This window comes from Salmo salar, chromosome 03 (assembly GCF_965601325.2).
Source record: "Salmo salar chromosome 03, fSalSal1, whole genome shotgun sequence".
In the NCBI taxonomy this organism is placed as follows: Eukaryota; Metazoa; Chordata; class Actinopteri; order Salmoniformes; family Salmonidae; genus Salmo; species Salmo salar.
Window position 1 is genome coordinate 16,290,083 of NC_138293.1, and position 13,542 is coordinate 16,303,624.

Consider the following 13,542-nt stretch of genomic DNA (forward strand, 5'->3'; position numbering starts at 1 on the left):
AAGTTGACTCTAAACTACTGTAGTGAGTTTTGTCGGTGTTAGAATAAGCGTAATTTGACCCAGTACCAAACGGTAACCAGCAGGTGGTGGTGTATGTAGACGGGCTGAAACCCCAACTGTAGCAAATTGTAGCCATAGAGCGCTGCACCGCGCGCAGCTGGTGTTGTCTGGATATGAAATGTAACCAATAAAAAAAGTAGCTCATGCCAAGCCATACTTGGTAACCAGTGTAGAAGACTGCACGCTTTTCACTCACACATTGCACCTTCAAGAGGAATATAACCTGAGCTTCGCGGGGAACTGCGTTACAACAAGGTTACTGAAGTGCAGTCAGTAAGAAAAACGGAGAAATCTACACACGATGGACTGCCGGACTGTGGCCAATGATACACATTGCTCCAGTTTCGTGATGGCATGGATGTCCGACGTCGTGGCAAGCTTTTTCAAGTGAAGGGACAGAGCGCATATAATTTTATTGACAGCGAATGTCCACAGTATTCATAGCCAATTCTTGCCCTTTGCAGTGCAATTCCGGTGGTATACGGAAGCATCCCTATACTGACACAAATAAGAGGAAGGATTACAGCTCCAGTGTTCAACATAGAGGAGCCCACATTGCAGCTCTACCAATAGATCGTATTAATATTTTACAACGAAATGGGGTGAGTGTCTCGAGTAACTCTATTCAACTCTCACTGACTCATTGCATTGGACGCTGGTAAATGACTGTTGCTATGAGAGAAAAGTTGAGGCTATGCTGCAGTCAGTCGGGACCATATCTCAAAAGGTCAGGACAATGCTTTTTAATATTGGGGTACCTTGTTCTTGAGGTAGGGTACCTATACATTTCTAATGATACATTGAAAAGCAGCGATGGCACCTTGAACACTTGGATCTATCATAATTGTTCTTTTCTAGTCCAGTTGTGTATTAATGTTAAAACATTTTTTGTATGAAAACATCTTGGTGTACGCAGTCAGTGTGTGCTAATTTCTTTCTTCCATAGAAAGCAAACCTCTGCTGCCTTATAAGATGTATCCGCAACATCGAGAAAGGTGAGTTGTTGTTATATTGACCCAGAGCACCTACTCAATAGCCCCTTCTGTCTGTGTCCTTGTTTCAGTTGTAGCATATTGACCCAGCGCACCTACCCTTCTGTCTGTGTCCTTGTTTCAGTTGAGGCATATTGACTACATAGTCCAAATTAAGAGATCCATCCCAACATTTGACAGTTGGCAGTAAAAATCTTTGTGTAATGACCTTGGGATGCAAACAGGACCTCTTCTTTTACAGGACAAGAGAGAGAATAATAATTTGTGTGTATGTGGGCTTATATCTGTTCTGTTACACACTTGTACAAGTGTGTAATGGAAATGTTTTTTTCTGTTATATATCCCAACTCCCTGAGACACCCGCAAGGAGTGGGGTCACATCCAGTCTCACCATTGTCCAGGTCCCCTGGAGAAATTGAGGTTAACTTCTCAAGAGCACAGCAACAGATTTTCACCTTTTCAGACGCAGGATTTGAACCAGCGACCTTTCAGTTACTGGCCCAACGTTCTAACCTCAAGACTATATTGGCCACTCTATTCTTGAGAGTAGTCTCTTGTGTCCTATGGATTGTTAGTGTAATAATAGTGTGTGGATGTCTGATCATTAAAGCAAGTACAGTTGAAGTGGGAAGTTTACATACACCTTAGCCAAATACATTTAAACGAAATTTTTCACAATTACTGACATTTAATCAGAGTAAAAATTCCCTGTCTTAGGTCAGTTAGGATCACCACTTTCTTTAAAAAATGTCAAATGTCAGAATAATTTTACTAAGAATGATTTATTTCAGCTTTTATTTCTTTCATCACATTCCCAGTGGGTCAGAAGTTTACATACACTCAATTAGTATTTGGTAGCATTGCCGTTAAATTGTTTAACTTGGATCAAGTGTTTCGGGTAGCCTTCCATAAGCTTCCCACAATAAGTTGGATGAATTTCAACCCATTCCTCCTCACAGAGCTGATGTAACGGAGCCAGGTTTGTAGGCCTCCATGCTCGCACACACTTTTTCAGTTCTGCCCTAATATTTTCTATAGGATTGAGGTCAGGGCTTTGTGATGGCCACTCCAATACCTTGACTTTGTTGTCCTTAAGCCATTTTTCCACAACTTTGGAAGTATGCTTGGGGTCATTGTCCATTTGGAAGACCCATTTGCGACCAAGCTTTAACTTCCTGACTGATGTCGTGAGCTGTTGCTTCAATATATCCACATCATTTTCCTCCCTCATGATGCCATCTATTTTGTGAAGTGCACCAGTCCCTCCTCTAGCAAAGCACCCCCACAACATGATGCTGCCACCCCTGTGCTTCACGGTTGGGATGGTGTTCTTTGGCTTGCAAGCCTCCCCCTTTTTCCTCCAAACATAACAATGATCATTATGACCAAAGAGTTCTATTTTTGTTTCATCAGACCAGAGGACATTCCTCCAAAAAGTACGATCTTTGTCTCCATGTGCAGTTGCAAACCGTAGTCTGGCTTTTTTATGGCGGTTTTGGAGCAGTGGCTTCTTTCTTGCTGAGCGGCATTTCAGGTTATGTTGATATAGGACTCCACTTACTGTGGATATAGATACTTTGTACCTGTTTCCTCCAGCGTCTTCACAAGGTCCTTTGGTGTTGTTCTGGGATTGATTTGCACTTTTCGCACCAAAGTACATTCATCTCTAGGAGACAGAACGAGTCTCCTTCCTGAGCGGAATGACGGCTGCGTGGTCCCATGGTGTTTATATTTGCGTACTATTGCTTGTACAGATGAACGTGGTATCTTCAGGTGTTTGGAAATTGCTCCCAAGGATGAACCAGACTTGTGGAGGTCTACAATTCTTTTTCTGAGGTCTTGTCTGATTTCTTCAGATTTTCCCATGATGTCAAGCAAAGAGGCACTGAGTTTGAAGGTAGGCCTTGAAATACATCCACAGGTACACCTCCAATTGACTCAAATGATGTCAATTAGCCTATCAGATGCTTCTAAAGCCATGACATCATTTTCTGGAATTTCCAAGCTGTTTAAAGGCACAGTCAACTTAGTGTATGTAAACTTCTGACCCACTGGAATTGTGATACAGTGAATTAGTGAAATAATCTGTCTGTAAACAATTGTTGGAAAAATTACTTGTGTCATGCACAAAGTAGATGTCCTAACCGACTTGCCAAAACTACAGTTTGTTAACAGGAAATTTGTGGAGTGGTTGAAAAACGAGTTTTAATGACTCCATGCTAAGTGTAATTAAACTTCCGAACGGTATGTAGTATGGCTCTGGAATTACATTTCAACGTTTTGATGTGATGTTGATTTGCATCTAATAACAGTATCACACTAGCTATATTGTTTATTGATCTTATATTGATATTAAGTTGTTTCAAACTTGATTTTCAAAGTAAACCAGTTAGTTTTTGTGCTGTTTATCTGTTTATCCCACATGATGTTAGTGGTACTGCAGAGAGCACCACTACCTTATTTGAGCAGTACATTTCTGAAATAACTCTGAGGCCCTGACCTATTATTGCTGTACTAAATCAAGGAGAGAAGTTCTCCCAGCGCTGTGTGCCCCAGTATCTCCTCTAGAAGAGCATCCATGTAAATGATTCTGTTTACAGCGTGTAGAATAAAAAACTGTAATAACCAATTAGAAATGGATAGTGTGAGTGATAACACTTCTACAATAAGGGTACATTAAATAACATGAATTAAAGCAGTTGTAAACCGTAATAGATTATTAGGTAATGCATTTATCGATAAAGCAGTGTTGTGGAATTTCCATTGCCAGAATATGTAGTATTTTAATTATCTGAAATGGGATCTTCTCGCTATGTCCTATCATGGTGGAATTCTGCTCACCTATTTAACCGCTGGAGCATATGCAGTATAATTAAACCAATCAATATTTTCAAACTGTGTGCAGGGTTAAAATTACAGAGAGGCTGGGCACCCCATAACAAGGCCCTCTTATAATAATTGAAATATCAATGTGAGCCCCTCCCAAAATGGTCAAATATTTTCGACACCCCAAGAGTGGATGTATAATTCGAACCCTGATCGTGTGTGTGTGTAGCATATGTACACACAACACCACATCATACTAAGCCATGTCCATCTGTTTAACATGAAGGATGAATAGCGGATCCTGGGAAGAGATAAGTTATCCAGTTAGCTTCCACAGAGAGACAATCGTCTAAAACATGACGCATTTCCTCAGGTCTCTCATGGCCCTTCTCTTTGAGGCCATACATGCCACTGTGTTTTCTTCCTTTGAGAGGACATTCTGCGCTTTTCAATGATATCGCGTGTGGTGGTGTGACCTGGATAACTTTTTCTAAATGGCTGCCAACATAATTAGCACATTTTACAGTAAGAGGTAAGTGTATAGTTTTGTATTCATAATTTGTGTGAGTTTGATATTCAAATTGCTTCTAGTAAGGTACCAAACGCTCCATGATGAAAATAGCTTTACCGTAGAGAGAGGAATTTTAGTGTAACCCAACAATGTCAGTAAATTGCATCATATGTAAGCTAATGATTGGGAAGCATTGGTACCAAGTACCAACATGATAGCTTTTACATTTTCATGTCTCAATGTGAGTTTGCCAAACTCTATAGCCTATCTTGCTGACTCTGTTCCACAGTACTGCTCACGTCCCCTGTCTGGCCAACCCTCTGTTCCACAGTACTGCTCCCGTCCCCTGTCTGGCCAACCCTCTGTTCCACAGTACTGCTCCCGTCCCCTGTCTGGCCAACCCTCTGTTCCACAGTACTGCTCCCGTCCCCTGTCTGGCCAACCCTCTGTTCCACAGTACTGCTCCCATCCCGTCTGGCCAACCCTCTGTTCCACAGTACTGCTCCCATCCCCTGTCTGGCCAACCCTCTGTTCCACAGTACTGTTCCCGTCCCCTGTCTGGCCAACCCTCTGTTCCACAGTACTGCTCCCGTCCCCTGTCTGGCCAACCCTCTGTTCCACAGTACTGCTCCCGTCCCCTGTCTGGCCAACCCTCTGTTCCACAGTACTGCTCCCGTCCCCTGTCTGGCCAACCCTCTGTTCCACAGTACTGCTCCCGTCCCCTGTCTGGCCAACCCTCTGTTCCACAGTACTGCTCCCGTCCCCTGTCTGGCCAACCCTCTGTTCCACAGTACTGCTCCCGTCCCCTGTCTGGCCAACCCTCTGATCAGTGTCTGTCTGAGCCTGGGGGTTACTGCTTGCCCTATAGAAGCTGGTTATTAAGCATGTCAGCTGACAAAAGGGGGATTACCATGGGATGAGACTGAGAATTCTGCTGTCTCCTTCCTCAAGCCCATCATGTGTTTGAGAGAGTGAGTGTGTCTGTGAGTCTGCTATGATGGTGATAGTTGTTATTAGCAGTAGGGTTAATGTGACAAAGTCTTGATATGGAAGGTAATAATGCAGGCTAGCTGGCAACCAATAGTTGTCATTGTAAGCAAATTCTTGCAGTTAAAATGGTACACCAAAACACCAAAACTCCTGAGATTTAGAGATCCTGGCATATAGAATCAGAACAAGGATTAAATCCAATTAATTTAAATATCAAAGATATTGTATGATCTTGTGTCTGCTTACCTCCATCACTGGATTTGTGTCACTGAAGAGGTCAGACTTGAGTTTCATTTGGATACAGCTTAATGTGCACTGTGACCTGCTATTTGCCATGTCATAAATCATCCATCAATTTTCTAGTTGATATTTGTGATAGATTTATTTTACTTATTAGCTTTCATCAGCCAACGAAATGGATAGGATCGTCACTACCATATGTTGTTATAATCATCCACTACTGCTAATCCATACTTAATAAACAGTCAGACACCTAAGACCATGTCATGTTGCTATGACATTTAGTGGGTTACTTTGTACCAACAACCCTCTAACTGCAGCGGATTTTCTGATCTGCACAGCTTCTACAGCTTTGAATTGACTATGATGAGGGTGAAAAAGGTAACAATCGATCTGTAGCGTCAAGGTATAATCCTTTTGACTTGACTGTGTACGTAATCCAAACGCTTTTTCAATGACTTTTTAAAAATGTTTATAGGTTAGACTGAGGTCGGTTATGATCTGTTGTCTGCTCTGCTCCGTACAGTCACTGGACTTTAACTCTCCCTCTGTGTGAGATCTTTCCACTGTTGTCATTCGGATTTGGTTGGGTTGACATTTTCCATGCCACAGTTGCCAAACCATACTAGAACACCAGTGACATTGTTACTTTGAAATATTTACCTCGTATCTAGGATACTTAGCATGGTCACACTGGCAGAAGAAGGGATGCGGAGGGGACTTGGGCAAAGGTTCAGAGCTTTTTAGTCAACAGTCTTATGCCAACCACAACCACGGGAAAATTAGGGTTGGATTGAGAGAGCTGCCAAAGGTCAAACCAACATCTGTAGCATTATGGCAGCCAGTCAAATATGGGAGCTGGGTCCCATTATGGGAGGATTAGGAGGTTGTCGTTCCTCCCCGAAAGCACAAAGAAATTACAAATATTTGTTATTCATCAGAACATGAACAGTAAAACTCGATTAGAATATAATGCGTTTGTCCGCAAGTCTGAATTGTCATTTTGTTTCGTGAACAGTGTTCAATATTTTAAAGAATGGAAGAAATGGGTCACTCTTCCACTGCACTAATAATAAAATAATTATTCAGAAAAATCTTGATTTGTGAGTCAGAAACAAAGTTGTCTTTTCGTTAGTCTTCACATACTCAAATTTTCAGGGGCTTTGTAGGGAATAGGAAACTCTTGGCCACCATTTGTCTTCACGCGCTTAGCTCCATGTCCACGCCTTTCCCCAGGGGGCAGCCAATCTTCAGTGCCAGGGCCCATGTGTTCCAGATCGACCCAAACACCAAGAGGAACTGGATCCCCGCCAGCAAGCATGCCGTCACCGTCTCCTTCTTCTACGACGGCAACAGGAACGTGTACCGCATCATCAGCGTGGGTGGTACGAAGGTGAGCCATGCAGCTGTACTGTGGTCGTCACTAGATACCACAGCCACCTCACCTATTTTTACCATTTCTCTTCTTAAAATTTGATTTTAACGCCTCATAATAATGTTCGGAACAGAGCAAATGGAATGGCATCAAACACCTGGAAACCATGTGTTTGATGTATTTGATATCGTTCCACTGATTCCTCTCCAGTCATTACCCCGAGCCCGTTCTCCCCAATTAAGTGTCACCAACCTAACCTTAACCCTAAACTTAACCACACAGCTAACCTTAAAATTAAGACCAAAAAGCACATTTTCATTTTAATGAACTTTTACGATATAGACAATTTTGACTTTGTCTCTGTGGCAATTAGTGGAAACCCTGTACTGTGTAGTGGGTTGACTCTCTGGAACATGAACACATGTCACGGTTGAATTATGTGAATGTGTGGTCTTGTTGAAAACATCCTTTTTGAGGGATTTTCACAGGATTGAATGGGTTGGTTAAGAATATGGTCTCAAGTTCACAATCATTTTCTTCTAGCCAATATAGCATAGTCCAGCTTGGAAAAGAGAGTAGCTAAATATTAGTCTGGAATATGTAACAGGCCAGCCTGGACCTGTTTAAGATTGTTTGTGTTCACTCTTACTTTCCGCTGTAAAGTTATTTATCCTTCCAGACCTTAGTTGTTCACGATGCTAGACATAAAAGCAGTGGTTCTACACGTTTTATTCATTTAAAACCAATTAAGCCATTGTTAAGTCAAGAAGAACTGGAATGTGAACAGAAAATCAGTGTCACCTAACAGCGTTCACAAGATCAAGACTCGTCTTCCTCACAAGCTTTGGATTTGGATCGACTCCCCATGCCACCCTGGAATCTATCTGATCTCCCCTTAACACCTCTGGTCTGACCCACATTCCCCACTCCCTGCAGACCTTGTGATCAGCAGCCCAATTCCCCCTGTCTTGTGTCTGGCAACGTGGTAATCTTTTGTACCATGTCATGTGAAACATGTTGGCCCAGACTCTCGTAATCGTTTGTTAAAAAACCTCCTCTTCTTTAAGCTGCCCTTGCCCTCTGATTCTGGGTGTTTAAGTCAGTTATATTATAGTAATTCTGCAGCTGACGCAAAAGGTTATAAATAGGTCTGCTTAATGTTTTTTCTCATGTGACCTGAAACAAAATGAGGGGCTGTAGCCATGTCTACGGCTGCCTGATGCAATGTTTTTTAATCTGTTGAAAGGGTAGGTCAGTCAAAGAAAATATCATTTCTTGGTTACATCTGAAAAAGAATGCAAACTCTAGATTGCCAATGCACCCACTGTCCAATCTGAAATATGGGTATGTCACATTATCATGTTATTAGGCTCAAAAGACCCTTCCAAAGGAGTTAACTGTATGTTTTTTTACTCTAGGTGTGTTTAACCATCTGTTTGTACAACACATTTGCAACCATCCGTTGGGTTATTCTGAAAATACAAGCAGATGCTCCCGTAATGAGCCCAAATGTTTTACTTATTTTCTGAGAAAACAAGTCCTTGCTTTGGCATAAACATTAATCATTATTTGTATAGCATGATAGCTATTGATGTTCATCAGCTGAGGTGAGGAACTGCAACTGTAGTTGGTAATGATTTTGTCTGGAAAAATGCTGAAATTGTCCCTGACGCAACTCAAACATATCTAGCTACAACCAGGTCTGCCCTGAGAACAGTCTTGGTTCCCACTATTGCGATTCTGCTCTATCCGCAGGCCATTATCAACTGCACCATCACACCGAGCATGACGTTCACCAGGACCTCGCAGAAGTTCGGCCAGTGGGCGGACAGCAGGGCCAACACGGTCTACGGCCTGGGCTTCGCTACAGAGCAGCAGCTGCATCAGGTGAAGATCTCAATTCACTCCACATTAAGGGTCTGGTGTCCTAAAATAATGTAGTTAATTATGGACAAGCATTTATCTCTTGTCCCTCAGTTTTCTGAGCGGTTTAAGGAGGTGAAAGAGGCTGCCCGTCTTGCACGTGAAAAGTCCCAGGATAAGATGGAGTTTGTCAACACTGCTCTCAGCATCGCTGCCCCACAGGTGAGCTCCGACATAAGCACAGTGCCTCAGTGCTAAAACTCCAGAGGTCTTTTAGAAACATTAGGGAAATTGTTCAAGGTATAGTGCCCAGTTATTCCACGACTATTTAAACTGCTTTTAAGAGAAAAGCCCCTGAGGAATCTTTTTGAGACAGCCATGTCTGCGGAACGTTTGAGAGTCTCTGGAACTCCTGCAGTGGTACACATCAAGGTACTGCTATCTCCCAGGTCTTTTCACAGGCTGGGAAAGAGATGGGAAGGAAGGCGTAAGAAGGATGAGCTGGGTCATTTGTCTCTAAAAGTGAAAGGAAAACTAGGGCGATGGTAAAATGATCCAATGCAGCCCAGTGCTCTGCCTGGCTGGCTGTTTCTGCTCACTGCAGAAGCCCCTGAAATGTTGAAAATGTAGTCTTGCTCCGGTCAATTGATCAATAGAGAACAATTATCCATCTGCCTGGTCATGAGAAACTTGCCTAACCCTCCTCAATTTTGTGGCTGAGTCGTTTTCAAGTGGTGTCTCTCATTCCTCATCCAGCACAGTTAGTGATGTAATGGCGATATTGAAAAATCAAACCCCTGGAACTAGTCATTTAGATGTATTTCTACTATTTAGCACTCTCTTAAACATTTTAATTTCATTGATCACTAGACTATTATGATTATGGCAGTCAGAGGTTAACAAAATGTTTAATATAAACTGGGTGGTTCGAGCCCTGAATAATGATTGGCTGACAGTTGTGGTATATCAGACCGTATACCATGGGTATGACAAAATGCTTATCTTACTGCTCTAATTACATTGGTAACCAGTTTATAATAGCAATAAGGCACCTCTGGGGTTTGTGGTATATGGCCAATATACCACAGCTAAGGGCTGTGTCCAGGCACTCCTCGTTGCGTTGTGCTTAAAAACAGCCCTTAGCCGTGGTATATTGGCCATATGCCACACCTCCTCGGGCCTTATTGTTTTCATATACAGTGTGTTCAATTTATATTGGTGTGTTCTTTACTCTCTTGCTATCGGATGACTTGGGGTTTCTCCTCCAGTTCTCACAGGTGGGTCTCATGTTTGTTTGATAGCCATTCACGTCTAAGAATGGCCAATTGTGGTACCATTATGCTATGACAAAGAATAGTCCAGCAAATCAAACAAATCAAGTGTCTTTGTCTTCGTGACAGTAGAATGGACGATCCTCAAAACTTGGCATGCTGCTGAAATTGATGTCCTTGAAATACCTTCTGGTGACATCAGGCTCTCTGACACTCCTGTTGTGACAGAGGGCTACAGTGCCTGGGAAGGTGTCCACAGCGTGGACGCTCAGAGGAAAACAAGCTGTTCTTTATCTCACAACAGCAAACACCTTCTCCGTCCTGAAGGGGTAGATGTAATTCAATCCCCATGGCAAAACTAAACTACCGAGAAATTGAAATAGGAGTGATGTAACTGTGAAAGGATGACGTACTGTATAAACCATGACAGGTAGGGAATATTTTGCTAGATAGCGCCAGACTACATTAGTATATTACTCATACTTTTCCCATCAAGGATGGTAAAGTCAGGACATTATATATAGTATTCAGACCCCTTCACTTTTTCCACATTTTGTTGTTACAGCGTTATTCTAAAATGGATTTTAAAAATTCCCTCATCAATCTACATGCAATAACCCATTATGACAAAGCAAAAACAGGTTTTTAGAAATGACTAATTAAATTTAAAAAATCACATTTACATAAGTATTCAGACCCTTTACTCAGTACTTTGTTGAAGCACCTTTGGCAGCAATTACAGCCTCAAGTCTTCTTGGGTATTACTCTACAAGCTTGACACAGCTGTATTTAGGGAGTTTCTCCCATTCTTCTCTGCAGATCCTCTCCAGCTCTGTCAGGTTGGATGGGGACCGTCTCTGCATATCTATTTTCAGGTCTCTCCAGAGATGTTCGATCAGGTTCAAGTCTGGGCTCTGGCTGGGCTACTCAAGGACATTCAGAGACTTGTTCTGAAGCCACTCCTGCATTGTCTTGGCTGTGTGCTTAAGGTCGTTGTCCTGTTGGAAGGTGAACCCTCACGACAGTCTAAGGTCCTGAGAGCTCTGGAGCAGGTTTTCATCAAGGATCTCTCTGTACATTGCTCCATTCATCTTTCCCTCGATCCTGACTAGTCTCCCAGTTCTGTCGCTGAAAAACATCCCCACAGCATGATGCTTTCAACACCATTTTATTTTTTTATTTAACCTTAATTTAACTAGGCCATTTAAGAATGATGGAGGCCACTGTATTCTTGGGGACCTTCAATGCTGCAGACAGTTTTTGGTACCCTTCCCCAGATCTGTGCCTCGACACAATCCTGTGTCGGAGCTCTACGGTCAATTCCTTCAACCTTATGGCTTGGTTTTTGCTCTGACATGCACTGTCAACTGCGGGACCTTATATAGACAGGTTTGTGCCTTTCCAAATCATGTCCAATCAATTGAATGTACCAAAGGTGGACTAGAAACATCTTACGGATGATCAATTCGAATCTCATAGCATTTTAGAACAAGGCTGTAACATAACTGTCACGACTTCCGCCGAAGTCGGTCCCTCTGCTTGTTCGGGTGTCATTCGGCGGTCGACGTCACCGGTCTTCTAGCCATCGCCAATCCACTTTTAATTTTCCATTTGTTTTGTCTTTGTTTTCTACACACCTGGTTTCTATTCCCCAATTACATGTTCATTATTTAACCCTCTGTTTCCCACATGTTAGTGTGCGTGTTTATTGATTGTTAATGTCGGTACTTGTCGGCTGGTTATGTTTGCCGGGTTATGTATTTACGCCCGTTATTTTCGAGTGACCGGTATTTCTCCGCACCTTGAGTATTGTCTGTATACTGGTGCTGTCGTGGAATTAAATACCTTGTACACTCATTTCTGCTCTCCTGCGCCAGATTCACTGCACCAGTTACCCACCTCTTGACAGTAAAAAGATTTGCAAAAAGTGAAGGGGTCTGAATACTTTTCGAATGCACTGCATGCAGCCTCAGCTGGTCTTCCTCCTTTTCCTTTTACCTGTTACTGATTTCAACCTGGGAAACCAGGTAAGTGACCGGGATCAGCCAATCAGGTACCTAATTTGACCAATTAAGTTGAAGGAATTAACAAAAACCAGAAGACACTGCAACCCCGGGCTTCTTTGGTATTGGTTTAAAGGGGAAATCTGCAGTTGCTACATACATTTTTGGACGTATAAATTAATGATATGTATGTACCCATTGATTTTTGAAGATTATACAGTGCCTTGCAAAAGTATTCACCCCCTTGGCGTTTTCCTTATTTTGTTGCATTACAACTTGTCATTTAAATGGATTTTTATTTGGATTTCATGTATTGGACATTACACAAAAAGGTCCAAACTGGTGGAGTGAAATTTAAAAAATAACTTGTTTCATAAAATAAAAAAAGTGGTGCGTGCATATGTATTCACCCCTTTGCTATGAAGCCCCTAAATAATCTAATCTAAGTGTCACATGATCTCAGTATATATAAACCTGTTCTGAAAGGCCCCAGAGTCTGCACCACCAAGTAAGCGGCACTATGAAGACCAAGGAGCTCGCCAAACAGGTCAGGGACAAAGTTGTGGAGAAGTACATATCAGGGTTGGTTATAAAAATATATCTGAAACTTTGAACATCCCACGGAGCACCATCAAATCCATTATTAAAAAATGGAAAGAATATGGCACCACAACAAACCTGCCAAAACTCACAGACCAGGCAAGGAGGGCATTAATCAGAGAGGCAACAAAGAGACCAAAGATAACCCTGAAGGAGCTGCAAAGCTCCACAGCAGAGATTGGAGTATCTGTCCATAGGACCACTTTAAGCCGTACACTCCAGAGATCTGGGCTTTATGGAAGAGTAGCCAGAAAAAAATAAGCAAACATGTTTGTTGTTTGCCAAAAGGCATGTGGGAGACTCCCCAAACATATGGAAGAAGGAACTCTGGTCAGATGAGACTAAAATTTAGCTTTTTGGCCATCAAGGAAAACGCTATGTCTGGCGCAAATCCAACACCTCTCATCACCCCAAGAACACCATCCCCACAGTGAAGCATGGTGGTGGCAGCATCATGCTGTGGGGATGTTTTTCATCGGCAGCGACTGGGAAACTGGTCAGAATTGAAGGAATGATGGATGGTGCTAAATACAGGGAAATTATTGAGGGAAACCTGTTTCAGTCTTCCAGAGATTTGAGACTGGGATGGAGGTTCACCTTCCAGCAGGACAATGACCCTAAGCAAACTGCTAAATCAACACCCGGGTGGTTTAAGGGGAAACATTTAAATGTCTTGGAATGGCCTAGTCAAAGACCAGACATCAATCCAATTGAGAATCTGTTTTATGACTTAAAAATTGCTGTACATAAGTGGAACCCATCCAACTTGAAAGAGCTGGAGCAGTTTTGCCTTGAAGAATGGGCAAAAATC

General features: G+C 42.4%; 1 protein-coding gene across 2 annotated transcripts in view; it reads left to right on the top strand.

The window, feature by feature from the left end:
• Positions 1-144: 144 nt before the first annotated feature.
• The window catches only part of LOC106599029 (homer protein homolog 3), a 29,142-nt gene continuing 15,744 nt past the window's right edge, over positions 145-13,542 (top strand). The window contains exons 1-5 of one of the 2 annotated variants that reach the window (XM_014190081.3): positions 145-662; positions 1,007-1,055; positions 6,856-7,012; positions 8,750-8,881; positions 8,972-9,079. In XM_014190081.3, the coding sequence (XP_014045556.2) occupies positions 1,033-1,055; positions 6,856-7,012; positions 8,750-8,881; positions 8,972-9,079 (420 nt within the window). In that variant the 5' untranslated portion in view covers positions 145-662; positions 1,007-1,032. Of the gene's footprint in view, positions 788-1,006; positions 1,056-6,855; positions 7,013-8,749; positions 8,882-8,971; positions 9,080-13,542 lie in introns of both variants that reach the window. The other variant, XM_082973296.1, reaches the window with a different exon arrangement.